Source organism: Nematolebias whitei, chromosome 9 (assembly GCF_014905685.2).
Source record: "Nematolebias whitei isolate Nwh7 chromosome 9, NemWhi1, whole genome shotgun sequence".
Taxonomy (NCBI): Eukaryota; Metazoa; Chordata; class Actinopteri; order Cyprinodontiformes; family Rivulidae; genus Nematolebias; species Nematolebias whitei.
The window spans coordinates 29370209-29384938 of record NC_056506.1 but is presented as its reverse complement, the minus strand read 5'-3'; the positions used below and the strand labels follow the sequence as shown (position 1 = coordinate 29384938).

At 37.6% G+C, this 14730-nt stretch overlaps 1 protein-coding gene across 1 annotated transcript; it reads left to right on the top strand.

The window, feature by feature from the left end:
* Nucleotides 1-1201: 1201 nt before the first annotated feature.
* On the top strand, nucleotides 1202-10298 carry irf4a (interferon regulatory factor 4a). The gene is made up of 8 exons (XM_037681656.1): nucleotides 1202-1405; nucleotides 1627-1813; nucleotides 2558-2643; nucleotides 2738-2915; nucleotides 4405-4485; nucleotides 4832-5233; nucleotides 7368-7480; nucleotides 10149-10298. Exons 1-8 carry the CDS (start codon nucleotides 1208-1210, stop codon nucleotides 10296-10298), a joined length of 1395 nt encoding a protein of 464 aa, XP_037537584.1. The 5' UTR covers nucleotides 1202-1207.
* The last annotated feature ends 4432 nt before the right edge of the window (nucleotides 10299-14730 follow it).

Genomic DNA, 14730 nt, shown 5'->3' with positions numbered 1-14730 from the left:
GAAGTAATGACAAGTGGAATTCTATACAATATTAACTATGTTACACCCTCACAGATTTTAGAACAAAAAGCAAAATTCTGACTTTTGCTAAATTTAGATGACACTACATGACAGCAGGATTTATGGATGTGTAGCCACTGGAGGGCAGTATCATTAACACATCAACCTACAAATACTTTGCATAGTTCTTTTGACATATTTGACTGATATTATCCACAAAGACTTTCCTCAACATTATTTCTTTTGTCCTGGTGAAATACTGGACAGCTTATAGATGTTTCCAGGGAGCAGCTTGGTCAATGGGAAAAGGGTTGGTCTTTCTTTTAAAAGAAACATGTGGGATTTATGTGATTTTTCTGACAGTAGAGACATTTGTTTCATTCAGTCCCGATGTGCGCGCTGGGTGTCACTCTGACAGAGGGATTCCCCGTTGCAGAGCTGCGTGGGCGCAAAGTTTTTACTGAAATGAAGGCGCAAATCTGCGGCGCATCTCCTCCAGAACTTCTCAGGTTCTGATGACAGGCTCCTCCCTGCAAAAAAAAAAAAAAAAAAAAAGTGACACAGTTTAAGAATAGACCCCGACAGCCTCCTGACAGATTTCCGCGGTGGACCCTACATGTCTAAAGGTAAGCAGCTGCAGACTGCACTAAAACAATCTGAATTCAAACTGGATGAACACTTTTCCTTCAGTGTGTGAAAAGCTTTCTGTTCTGTAGAAAATGTCTCAACTCATATCAGCTCTACTTTAAACAACCAGCCAATCTAATACAAGAAGTTTCTGTTTTAGACTAAAACCTGATTAATTCAGACCCAATCACTCATTATTTGCACTTTGCCTTTTTTAATAGCTGAATAACTCGTGTTATTATTCATGCATGTGAGTCATAAATGTTGACATTTTCTCATATTAGCCTAAATATTAACATATTTGTGTTATAATTTCCATTCCCCGTGTTATGGTTTGAAAATTAGATAAAATCTGACAGAAGTGACCTCTAGTATTGTTGCATGGGGTGACTCTGAATTAAAATAAATGCATTTGGAAAACGAACTGGAAAATGCAACTTCATATGCCTTTAAATACCACTAATGATATGTATACTTTGAAAAACCAAACAATAAAACAAAAACTCACAGTACAAAAAGCCTTATTGTGTCCACAGATCTACTGTGCGCTTTATTTAAAAAAAATGTTTTGTTTGCAGAGATGAACCTGGATGAAGACAGTGGTGTGTCCGTCAGTTGCGGCAATGGCAAGCTGAGACAGTGGCTGATAGAACAGATTGACAGCGGGCGATATCCTGGCCTGGTTTGGGAGAATGATGAGAAAACCATCTTCAGGATTCCTTGGAAACATGCGGGAAAGCAAGACTACAACAGAGAAGAGGATGCTGCCCTCTTCAAGGTCAGACCATCTCGTTCCTTGTCTCATACCTAAAGTACCTGATAACTGCAATATTAACTTGAGAATTAACCAAGCTCAGTAACATTTAAGGATTTATTTAAAAAGCCTAATTTTTTGCTTGATATATATATTAATCCAGTTTGGTTGGTCACAATAAGCAAAAAGGAAGCTTAAGAAATGTATTCACTTGTTGAATGCGTGCATTTTTTCCACCCCTTTAGGCATGGGCAATGTTTAAAGGAAAACATAAAGAAGGTGTAGACAAACCAGACCCCCCCACATGGAAAACCAGATTACGCTGCGCCCTCAATAAAAGCAACGACTTTGATGAAATCGTGGAAAGAAGCCAGCTGGACATCTCAGAACCATACAAAGTTTACAGAATCATCCCAGAGGGAACCAAAAAGGGTGAGTTTTTAAAATAGGCACGATGCAGCGCAGCTGTAAAGATTCAGACCAACTATTTAAATACTTGTGTATATAGTGTGGGAAACTTTTAGAAGTAATATAATTCATAGCTGAATTTAAACAAAAAACTGTAAACATCGCAACAAAACATTGCAATCGCACATCTACTCATAGAATACTGTTGCATTTTACAGTGTTCATGAACTATTGGTGATTTTTCACATACATTTGCACTCCTGCTGTTGATTCTGATGAGGCAGGAAGCACAGGAAGCAAAAGCATGAACCAAAAAGGCCATAGTGCTTTTTTTAGAGGGCTTCGGTTACTAAGCTCAGGGTGCACACATCACAACAAGACAACCTCAGCCTTGCATAACTAAGTCTCTAACATTGTACAGGTTATTGTCACAGGAGAGCAGTGTTTGCTGTCTTGTCTACATGAAAAAAGTAGATGCAGTCTGCAGTCTGTTGCACTCGCTTTGCAAATCATCTCAGATAAAAAAAAAATAAATAAAAAAAAAACTCAGCCCAACAAGTGCAGGAAACATTATTTACTGTTCAGACTTCTTAAAATAGATGTTAATATATGTGATCGGAATATGCTATTGCACATCAGAACTCAAGTAAAATCTATTGTTTGTCTTTTACATGACATTAGGTCATAAATCTTTTAATAATGGCTCCTTAGTTTGGGATAAATCTTGTTTGGTAAAGCACGACGGTTTCTGTTTTTGAACATTTACAGGGATGAAGACGAGTCGTTTGGAAGAGACACCCTCACACGTTAATGCACTTGGCTACATTCCTCATTTTGCATCACTGCACAACCAGGTTGACAGATTTTGCAGCACTCAGTCGTCTTCAGAAAGAAGTCTTGTTTTCATGAGATGCTAGGTGTGAAACCATCCCTGCGCTTCCTCCGTAGGTGCCCAGCTTTATGGTTTCTCAGGAGAGAAGAGACTGGAGTGATTACCATGTCACGCCAGAACAACAGTCTTTGTCTAACTCACGTCCCCATGGGCAACATGCAGAGCTGCAGTACGGACAGTGCCACTACCAACCATCAATCGGGCGGGTTTGGCCCAGTTCACACACAGAAAATGGTGAGACACAACCCTTTACACTCTCAACTTGTTCAGACTTTAATGCACTATACAGCATTTCTTTACAAAGGAAAAAAATACATGTTAATTTACACTAGCATTATCTTTTACTCGCATTCGGTATTGTCCTCTTAGCTTTCCTTCACTTTTTTTCCCATTCAACCTTTATTTATACAGGCTAGCCTTATTGAGTCACGAGGACTCATTTACAAGAGAGACCTGTTCCAAACAGAACGTATAAAGTACAGACCAGTGGTGTAGTCTACATTTTTGTAGTGGGTATACTGTGCTTAGAAACCAATGTGCACTGGTTAGTGCACTGTAATCGTCAATTTATTTTGATTTTTAAGCATATTGAACATTTCCAAATTTTTCTGATGCATTTGAATAAAAGCACAAACTTTGTACAAAAGTTGGCTTTGTATTAAAAACATGTTATAGAATTTATAAAACGGTATCAAAGCAAAACATGTACAAGTATTAAGTAGTAAGTACAGAATTATACAATACTTCACTGGATAAGTGAATGTAATAAACAAGCATTGCATACAGATTGTTACAGAAGCATTTAACTGCCGTTTAACATATCAACGACATGTGCCTAATGATGTTAAGTATCAATGGGCACTTTTAAGTGGGTATACTGAAATTCTAAAGCTTTTTTTAGTGGTTATACTCCGTATACCCGCGTATTGCGTAGACTACACCACTGGTACAGACAACAATAACTATAACAATAATAACAATAAACTATAATAAACATGCAGTTAAAAATAAGAGTAGTGTATAAAACAATAAATCAAGGTGTACCACAAAACAGGGTGAAATACTAAAAACAAGAACATATATGCCTTCCACCAATTTTCAGTCAGGTCATCTGGACAGTTTCTTTTTTCTTTTTTTTTGTCCTGGAACGTTTCACTTTCCATCCAGAAGGCTTCATCAGTATGGAAGGTGAAATGTTTCAGCACACACACAAAAAAAGAAACTGTCCAGATGACCTGACTGAAAATTGGTGGATTTTATACCTGGATTATTGAGCATGGACTTTGTTGGTTTTGAACCAGTTTGACGTGACTGTCAACGAGGGAGAGGGCCAGCACCGGAGGAGGGGGCGTGCCAAAGAGACCATCTTAGCACCACCATAACTGGTTTGTTCCACTTTGGAGTGCTGCTGGGAGAAGAATTAGTTTTGTCTTGTGTGTTTCCTTGACTGATGTTTGATACATTTACAAATCAAAGACAAGTACTGTAAATTGTGAATTTAAAGTAATTAAAGGCAAAGCCAACTAAAGTGTAAAATAAATATGATCATCAGCTTCTTCCTTTAAAGTCTTACAATCATATTATCTGCAAATAAAACTGTCTTTGAAGCACATTTCTGCAAAAAAAAAAAAAAAAAATAAGAGTGTAATAGATTTTCAGCTTTGTGTGCTTTTTCATTCATGCTCCAATCAGTGCATTTACCTTTTCATTTTTTTAAACGCAGGTTTTCAGCTCTCATTCCACACCTACTTTTCCGACTCCCAACCACCCATGTATGCAATTGACCACAACAACACAATACCAGGTAAAGAACTGGATGCACACAGACTCACACAACAACAGTGTGTTTGCATTTCTTTAAAACATGCAACCTTTACTTCTGTATTTTGAAGCTCAGAGCAGCCGTTCATCACATCGAATAGCTTTTTAAAAGTATTTGACTATATGTTAAAATAGGATGGTGAAGAAGATGATTTCAAATGATAAGAGGGAAAAGAGTAACACTTGAGAGAAAGACTGCTTCTAACGTGTTACTGTAGATTTTATTTATGGACTCAGTATTGCAAGACCCTCCTCCTGACCACATTGTGACTTTTAATAGTTTATTTTCATTTAGAGGTGTCAACTAAAGGCTCATCTCTTTCTTTCAGATTTCAGCCTGCATGTGTCCCTATACTACAGAGAATCCCTAGTGAAAGAAGTTACTATCACCAACCCAGAAGGTTGCCGGATCACCTCCTCCTCTGCATCCTCTCCATCCTCCTCCTCCTCCTCATCTTCTCCTTGTTCAGAGGACAAGTTTCACAGTGGTGCAGAAATTGTTCTTTTTCCAGCACCATACCCTGAGTCCCAAAGACAGGGGGCTGAGATGCTTCCCAACATACTGGAGAAAGGGGTGCTTCTGTGGATGACAGCTGACGGGCTGTACGCTAAACGCTTGTGTCAAGGACGAGTATACTGGGAAGGACCTCTGTCTCCACACCTGGACAAACCCAACAAGCTGGAGAAGGATCAGCCATGTAAACTGTTTGACACCCATCAGTTCCTTATTGGTAAGCAGCAGCTGTGGTACACATCTCGGCATTTAGTTGCTGTATGAGTTGATCGATGGATATTTTCAGATGCTGTTCATCTGTTGTTTTATCCTCTACTTCTCCCTTTTTCTTTATTTGTAACTATCCACTGCACAGACATATTGTATACCAACTTTTTGGCTAACAGAGCTTTGGCATTTTTCTCAGATTCAGCTCAAAAATGGGAACAAATTGTGTGTTTTTGTGAGAGGCTGTTTCAGAAAGATACCATTCTGTCTTGGTTTTCTGCTAAACTGAACCCAGTTGGTTCATTTGTTGAGCTGTGACATTTTTGAGCAAGAAATTGTGTCGCTGCTTAACAAATAAACAAACGATAGAAAAGAACTGCACAAAACGTAAAAACAGCCAAAGTTCAAAGCAAAACCTTTTTGTGTTGCTTTGTTTTGTTTTTTTTTGAATGTCCAGAGGACCAGATTTAACTTTTTTAGCTTTTTTCTACCTGGATTATTGAGCATGCATCAGATTATTCAAAGCAAAACCTAAAAAAAAAATGTTTAGAAGTTCTGAAGAACTAAAGGCTACTTTGAAGGAAGGAGGAGGCTCAAGACCTTCACATAAAGTACATTTTAACATTGCTCATACACATCATATTCATTTATGCCCATAACTTTACATATTGCTTTTGCATTAAACACATCTGAACTGACAGCATTTACAGCATACCGAGGAAAAAACTGGAACCACAAACCTCCAGCAGAATATTTACCACTTTATTATCAAAAATGTTTAGGTTTGGCTTTTAAACGTTTGAGGCTCTGTCCTTGTGTAAATTGTGATTTCTTTGTTGGTGTTTTTTGTCGTTTAGTTTTGTTTAAATGAAGGCTTTTGGTTGTCCCTACCATATTTTCCACCGTAAACGTTACACTGCCCTATAAGTCGCATCAGTTCAAATATGTCTAATAAAGTGGAAAAATCCATAAATACGTCGCTTCGCCGCATACGTTGCATTTATTATGCGTCACCCCTGACAACCTGGAAATGTGGACCAGTGTTGTGACAAAAATCGATTGGCTGCCAAATGGCTTAATATTAACACTGAAAAACAATTACTTGTTTGCTCGAAATTATAATAAAGCTATGTCTCAGTTGTACTTTTGTTTAATAAATGCACTTTGATGGTCAAATCGCCTGCATTTCAAAAGCCAATATGCGGAAGTAAGCATGTGCACGGTAGGACTTGCTGTGCATCTCTTCAAAATTTAACAAGATAACCACCTAAAAACAATTTGTTCGACTTTATAGTAAAGGTATGTCTCAGTTGAACTTTTACTTAATAAATGCACTTTGTCAAATCAGCTGCATTTCGCCGGAGTGGCGCAACGAAATGAAGCTGATTTGACGATTGCTCCAGGCGAGCTGGGTGAAGGTGGCAGAATATGGCAAGACGATTGTGTCATTAATAGCCACTTTTACCTATTATATGATATAACGACATGCCATACTACTCGAGTGCCATCTAGTGGCTGAAAATGGTAGTGTTCAATATTTTCAGTCAGAATGAATGAAAATGGTCATGTCTCAGACAAAAATTGGTTTATAAATATGGGAAAAAATCCATAAATACGTAACTTCTGAGTGCAAGTCACAGGGTATGCAAATTATGCAAAAAGAAGTGACTTATAAGGCGAAAAATATGATAATTTAAAAAAAATCACATCTGCTGTCTCGGTCATTTACATGTGAGTGGTTGAATTCATTGATAAAGGTGATGGTTGTGACACTAGAGATGAGAATGATGAAACAGGCTGCAGGTGCTTTAGTTGGGTAAGTCCCTCTTGCAGTGTTGAGGTAGCACAAAGCAGGAACTCATCTTTTCAGATGGGGGCCAAAGTATGTGGAGTCCCCACCCACATGTGGTCCACCACACCGTGTGATGTGACAATATTTTCTGTCTCATTTCAATCTAAATTTCCACCATTCTCATTAGTACTTTCCAGAAAACTTCTTCCAATGCAAGAAAATGTCATTTGCTCAGTGAATGGTGTTGACTTGTATCTACGACAGCACACCTGTTCAGTGGGATATGTTCAAGATTTATATGTTTACTTCAGTATTGATGCATCATTTTCTTCTTTTGGTCCTCTCCTTTCAGAGGTTCAAGATTTTGCCCATAATGGCCGTCATCTACCACGACACCAGGTGGTTCTGTGTTTTGGAGATGAATACCCCGATCCGCAACGTTCCAGGAAATTAATCACAGCACAGGTACACAAACACTGCAAAATCGTTATTTTTTGCTAACAATGCAGTCTTTTTAAAGCAGATTGAAAGTTAAAGTTTATTTGACTTTAAAAGTTGGTTGCATATAATTAATCTTTTATACTTAAATTTGCATATAGATAACAATTTAGAAAATTCAGACTTCAATTCTTAGCAGACTTATAATTCTTCAGTTATAGTTTTTAAACTGTCTTTGTGCAAATATCTAGAATTTCTGGACTTACAAAGCAATAATTCTTGTTCAGTAAGGTGCTATATATTTCTGATCTGAATGCTGAAATCAAAGGCAAAGATCACTGGCGTCATAAGAGTTTCGGTATTTTTTCTCTTATTGTTACTGTCAACCTATATTCATCTATATCTGGTTACAGGGATTATTGTGCAGAATGCACAAAATTAAATGCTGCTCTTTTGGTCACATTTAGCTCAGACTAAATAAAATGTCTTTTCACTGTACAAGAATTTTAAAAAGCACAGGAATGTTGAACATATGTACATCCAAATAAACCATAATAATCCTGATCAAAGTGAGTTACTTGTAATGACATCTAAAGAGCTAGCAACATCTAAGACTACAACTAATGTTTTTGATTTCACTGAATCAAATCCATCTTTTCGGACTTGATGTTGGTTGGTCATCACATGTGACATAAACGTTTAAAAACTCTACCTTCTAATGCAGGGTGTCAAACTCTGGTACAAAAGGGGGACAAAACTAAACTGCTGGTTCAACCCAAGGAAGGCATAGTTTCAATTAATACTCAAATATTTTAAATCAAATCAGTCTTTTTGTGATTGCAAGTCCCTCAGCAAGAGTTTGACTAGTCTCATTTGACATCGTTTGTTGCTCTTCCCCCTTAAAAATCAAAGATTATTGAAATGTTCATATTTGAGTGGTGGGGGTGGTGGTGGGGGGCTTCAATGTTGGCCAGCTCTCATGAGAAGTCTGCACTAAATAAAGTATGCTTGAATTTAAAGAAAAACGAGAAGTGATCAATAGTGGAGAAAGTACTCAAACACTGTACCTAAAGGTACAAATAAACAGACAAAATGTACTCTAGTAAATGTAGAAATACCACATTAATATTTTTACTTAAGTAAAAGTAAATAAGTACTTGCTTTTAAAAATACTTAAAGTATTAAAAGTAAAAGTACTTGCTGAATGTATTACTTAATGCAATGGTCTACAATATCATAAATGTAGTGAATGTATATTTTCTGTAATACATTAATAGTGTTGAGTCATTTTAATGAACGATGCTGCAGATAATTCATGTTTTTATTGTGTTTACTCTGTGACACAGTTCACACTTGGACTTGTGATTCTGTTTGTCAGAATTTCAGGGATGACCTGCAGAGTTAAATGCCATTGATCAAAATAAGAAAGAGGAATGATTATACTTTTGAAAGTTTTTACTGAACACTAAGTAAAACCAATGTGTCATTTTAACTGCAGTAAACATGTTTAAGTAAAAGTTGTCTGACTGAAAAAAGGAGCATTAGACACAACTAACAAAGGAACATCTGATCATTTCAAGTCCAGTTTGTCATCAACTCTAGTTAAAATACGGTCTAGTCGACCTTGTAATGGGTCAATAGTGAACAATATTTTAACTTCTGACACCATTTTCAAAACTTGGACCCGAGTGTCGAGACATTTGGAGACATCTCTTGTCTCCTAACATCATGAACTGACACAGTTTAATATTGCAGCAAGAATTTCTTGTTCAAGCTCAGAAGACGTTGGTTTTCAAAGTTTGAGTCCAGTCTGGCTCTTTTGGGAGAGAGAATCTGTCCTGATGTATTGAATAATCTTTCAATAATTTTTCAATAGTCTTTCAATAATCTTTCAATAAGTCCATGGGTGGTGCATATCTTCTGGCTGACTCTCAGCGGTGGAATACATTTTGTGTGTGTTAGCAGTGCTGCGGGTGCTCCCAGCTCAATGATGTATATACTAGAATATACTTCACTGGTCCAGCTCTTCTTGAAGGTGGGTCTAATGTTATCTGCCCAGTTTGAAGTGATTCAATGGATCAACTCCCCTCTCACCATTGGTTACTTTCAAACTAGCGAACAAATCAAAAAACACAACGTGAATGTAACTTGTAACACAACGCATTATAGAAATGTAGTGTAGTAGAAAGTACATATACTTAATGTAAAATGTAGTGGAGTAAAAGTAGAAAGTATCCAAATTTAACTCTACTTAAGTAAAGTACAGATACATGAAATATGTACTTAAGTACAGTAACAAAGTATTTGTACTTTGTTTCTTCCCACCACTGAGTGATACAAATATTTAGCATTTAAATCATCATCTTGGGGGCCAGATAAGATACGATATTTGCAACAGCCTTTGGCCCACGGACCTTGATTTGACACATGTTTTAATGGATGAAAATATCTTTCCTTTGGCTAAAGCAGATCTCTATTTTTAAATATTGTCAGCTTGGCAACAAAAACCAAACTATAATTTTTAGTGAGATAATACAATTTTTGTTTATAATTTTGATCATCATCATTATTTTTATTGACCTAGTAGGAATCTGATGACAATTAAGACGTATTTAAGATTTTTTGTCTTCTTGGGACGCAATGGATAAAATTATAATGTTTTAACATAATATATTCAAACTTTAATTTATTTCAGGTGGAGCCTGTTTTTGCCAAGAAGTTGGTGTATTATTATCAGCAGAACTCAGGTCACTACCTGCGGGCCTATGATCACATCCAGGAACAGAACGCCACTCCATCAATAGACTATGCCTCCCAGAGACCTCTGCAACATATTCAGGAGTGAAGAGAACACCAAAAGAAAGACAAAAGTAAGCAGCGAGGGTACAAATATGAATTCAAAGCTGTGACTTTTTATGATGTCTTGAGACGTCTACTGTAAATGTTAAAGGGGTAGAGATGGGGAAGACCCTGTCAGTTTTACATGCACATTTCTTCGTGATGAACTATGACTGTGGAGAAAGGTGCATTTTTTAAATTCTTTTTCTGCAAATATTATAATGACAGTGTGAAGGATGCGGTTTGAGGCTGGGGGTTGGGGGGGGGGGGGGGGGAGGCGAGCAGAGGGCAAACTGAGACAGGAAGTACTAGAGCAGGTGCACAGGAAGAATGGCCTCTAAGGCAAACCAGGGTTTGTGAATATCAGAACTCGCGAACCCTGATACGTCAACGAGATAAGCCAGCGTGAATGAATAATTATTATTCACAGGAACCTGGTCAAACATGTAACTTATGCACATGTGATACCGTAAAGAATAAACGTTTCTCCAATATGACAGTTCATTTTGTGGTTGACTGACTTTAAAATCTACCATACTTGATATGTAAAATATAAAACGTATTGGAGGCTTCAACGTCCAAATCTTTGAAATGGTCATTTTTATTGCAACATGTCATATATTCTGCAGCCTTTTCTTTGTTTTGTTTTAATCTTTCTTGTGAAATATTGTATAGCTCTGCTTCTTTGAGTCTTGTAATAAATTTTTTTTTGAAAACAATCTGTTTTGAAAGTGTTTTGATTTGAACTAAACCCTTAAGCTTAGGGTTTACAGCTACACTTTGCTCACCAAACATAAGAAGTTTAGCAGAGCTACGTGATGAATTATCAGACAACACGCTGTGGTTCGAACAATGTGACACTGACTGAGATGCACGGTGACTGGAAAATCACAGTCATCCCGTAACTTACAGGGAAACGATACCTGTTCCTATAGACCTGAAACTAGTGGCCTCACAAGAGAGAAGGAAAACTACCATCACGGTCGGTGTGCAGAGTTAAACAAGAAGGAGCGCTTTGGTTCCCATGAATCTGATTTATTACAAAGAGGCTCATACTGTACACACAGTGTCCCACAAAAGCTATTGAGTGTCACAGCCACAATACTACACAATACCACAGAGATTGCATGTGCAATAATCAGCGTAGCAGAATTCCCGATGCTGCTGGAGTCCTAAAGGTTAAAGCTGAAGTAAAAGGGAATTAGTGTTTAGTTACGTTTTTCTTCTGTGGTCCAGAGTTTCGATCTCTGCATTTACTTCTCTCACACTTAAACCACATCACTTTCACAAACTCTGACCAAAATCACAGTCTGGAATGATTGTTTTTGTCATCAACCATAAATCCTTTTCCTGCACACATCTAGTCGGTGAGACCCTTGTGATTCTCTGATGAAATCTTGCATCAGTTTGCAAGACAAGATTACAAAGGGTCATATGCATGACTGTGTGTGTGTGTGTGTGTGTGTGTGTGTGTGTGTGTGTGTGTGTGTGTGTGTGTGTGTGTGTGTGTGTGTGTGTGTGTGTGTGTGTGTAAGCAGGGTAAACACTTGTGATATTACGTTGCATAAGGATTTGACATTTATGGCCTCAGGATAAAAATGTGACTCCCCCACCTACAGCACTGGTGACTCAAACACAAACACACACACACCTATTTCACATCACAGCTGACATTTACAGTGAAAAGAAAACCTGAGGAAATCACAAAAATTATAATCAGCCTTTTAAATTGGCCTTACACCCACCAGCATGCTGTTTGTTCTTAGATAAACTACTTCTGCTGCGCTTCTTTGAATACTTGCAAGAAAAGAAAGCAAAATAGGGCGCGAGAGTCAATTTTGGTTAGAAAGAAATGAAAGATAAAAAAGAAGACAAGAAAAAATATATATTGCACATTTGTCATGGTGTTTTCCCCCTCTGCAGGAAGCCACATTATTTGAAGTTAGGTCTTAGATATGGGTTGTTTTTCTAAGTGACATCGCATGTACCCCTTTACTTGAAGCTCTGGAGATGAACGTTTTGTAAGGTGCTGAGTCCAGCACAGCTAAAATGTGTTAAAAACCATCAATATTACATCAGATTTGTCCAAAATAAAGTGATTCTAATGTTTGTTTGTTTTTGTTTGTTTTTACACAATGACTATGATAAATTTGAAATAGTACTTGAATATAGTATTTCATAAAAGATTGATTATTCTTTCAAAGGAGCAGTGACATTCTGGTAAAAGAAGTTATGCAATACTGGATTTTATTTTAGTTAACAATAAACTACATTTTTGTATAGAAGAAAAATACTTTATTCCGTCAAAGAAAATAAAAAAAATAGCACATTTTCTGAACTGAAACTGTCTTAAGAATGCGCTCCACATAGGGGTGAGCTTCTGTCCAGTTTACAGCAACTTTTTTTTTTAGTTTGTTCATTTAGATTCTGAGTGACACAGAGAAAATAAGTTATGTGAAGAATGGTGAAAAATGTGATTTGTTTATCAAGTTATGGGCACTTCTCACATGCTCAGGTCCTGCCAAAAGTAACACTTTACTTTGCTGACATCTACTGGTTACTGTGGCTAATTTTAACAATAAAATAAAACAACAATAAAATAAGATCAACAAATAAAATCACTTTTCATATTGATATGATCATAAAAATTTCCCATCAAAAACCAAATTGTTAACATAACTGTGGTGATACTTTACAGTCACCGTCTCTTGTATGTGTTTCAGTACTTTGTATTTGCTCTTGTTTAATAGGAGCATTATGCACTGCTGTACCTTAAAAAATAAAACAAAGTTGAACAAATGAACTAAACAAATGAATTTTAAATGAAAAAAAATAAAAGTAAACAAAAAGTAACAATAAAAATAAGATCTATGAAAGTCTCATATTCTATCTGGTTTGACAGCCAAAAGAAGTAAGTGTTCAGCAGAGATACGAATACCTCTACAGTCTCAGCAGTGTGTATCTTCATGCACAGTAGAAGAAAATTATTCTATAGATTTAGAACAGCCACACAAAATGATTTGCCATCTTCACATTTTCATCTGGATCTGGGAAGATTAGCTACTAAAAATGTCAAATCCATCCAAAGAGTGGCAGGAAGACAGTGAAAAGATGCCAAGACATCATGTTTACTTTATTATTTTGAATGAGTTAAAAGATAAACTTTTATGTTCTGAACTGTTAGATGGCACAGAGATGAGCTTTACAATAGACACAAGGTTATACAAGCAGGAATAACCTTTTCAAAGTCTTCGCTAGAGCAATAAGGCTTCACCTTATCAATAACTCTGACCTGGGTTTTACAACACCACTGAGCTGTTCCAGTTTATAAGAGCTGTCAAGAATCAGGTCCATATTCTTGACAGTAGAATAACTGCATGGAGCTTAAAAAAAAAAAAAACTGGAGGTATTATTGGATTTGATGAGATCATTAGATTTTTAAAGTCTAATTATTTTGGGCTTTATTTTCTACTGAGGTCATGTCCTTGGGCAAGACACTGAACGTCTGATTACCTCCGATGTGTGTCCCATCGGTGTATGAATGTGATCTAAAGCACTGATTAGTCTTTACGAATACAGATTAGCTTGAGATGTAGTAGAGTGCTGTATGAATGTGCATGTGGAGGTAAATAAGGGTGCATAATCCCGATAGTCGCTAAATGCTTCGAAAAACTGGTCATGACCCACATCAATACAACCATCAACATCAACGAGGACCTTCATCAGTATGCATACCATGAGAACCGATCAACAGAGGATGCCATCTCCTCTGTGGTCCACACTGCGCTCAACCACCTGGAGCAGAAAGACAGCACTGGCTCTCCTCAGGGATGTGTATTGAGCCCCCTCCTGTTCACTCTGCTCACGTATGAATGTGCAGCTACCCATCCAGGCTGTCACATTGTAAAATTTGCAGATGATACAGCGGTGGTGGGATGCATCACAAACAACAATGAGTCCAGCTACAGGCAAGAGGTGGAACACCTGAGAGCTAGTGCAAAGATAATAACATTCACATCAATGTGAAGAAGGCAAAGGAGATGATTGTGAACTTCAGAAGGAACAAACACACCTACTCCCCCCTGAACATAAGAGGATCTGCAGTGGAAGTGGTCTCCAGCTACAAGTACTTGGGTGTACACATGAATGACAACCTGAGCTGGAGCAACAACACCACCAGCCTGATCAAGAAAGCTCATCAGAGACTCTACTTCCTCAGACGGCTGAGGCGAGCTGGTCTGGGAAGCTCAGTCCTCACCTCCTTCTACAGGTGTGCAGTGGAGAGCATCCTGTGCTCCAGCATCAATATGTGGCATGGAGGCTGCACAGCTGCAGAAAGAAAAGCTTTGCAGAGAGTGGTGAAGGCTGCACAGAAGTCTATTGGAGTCAGTCTCCCCACCATCACAGATATCTACACCTCTAGATGCAGGAAGAGGGCC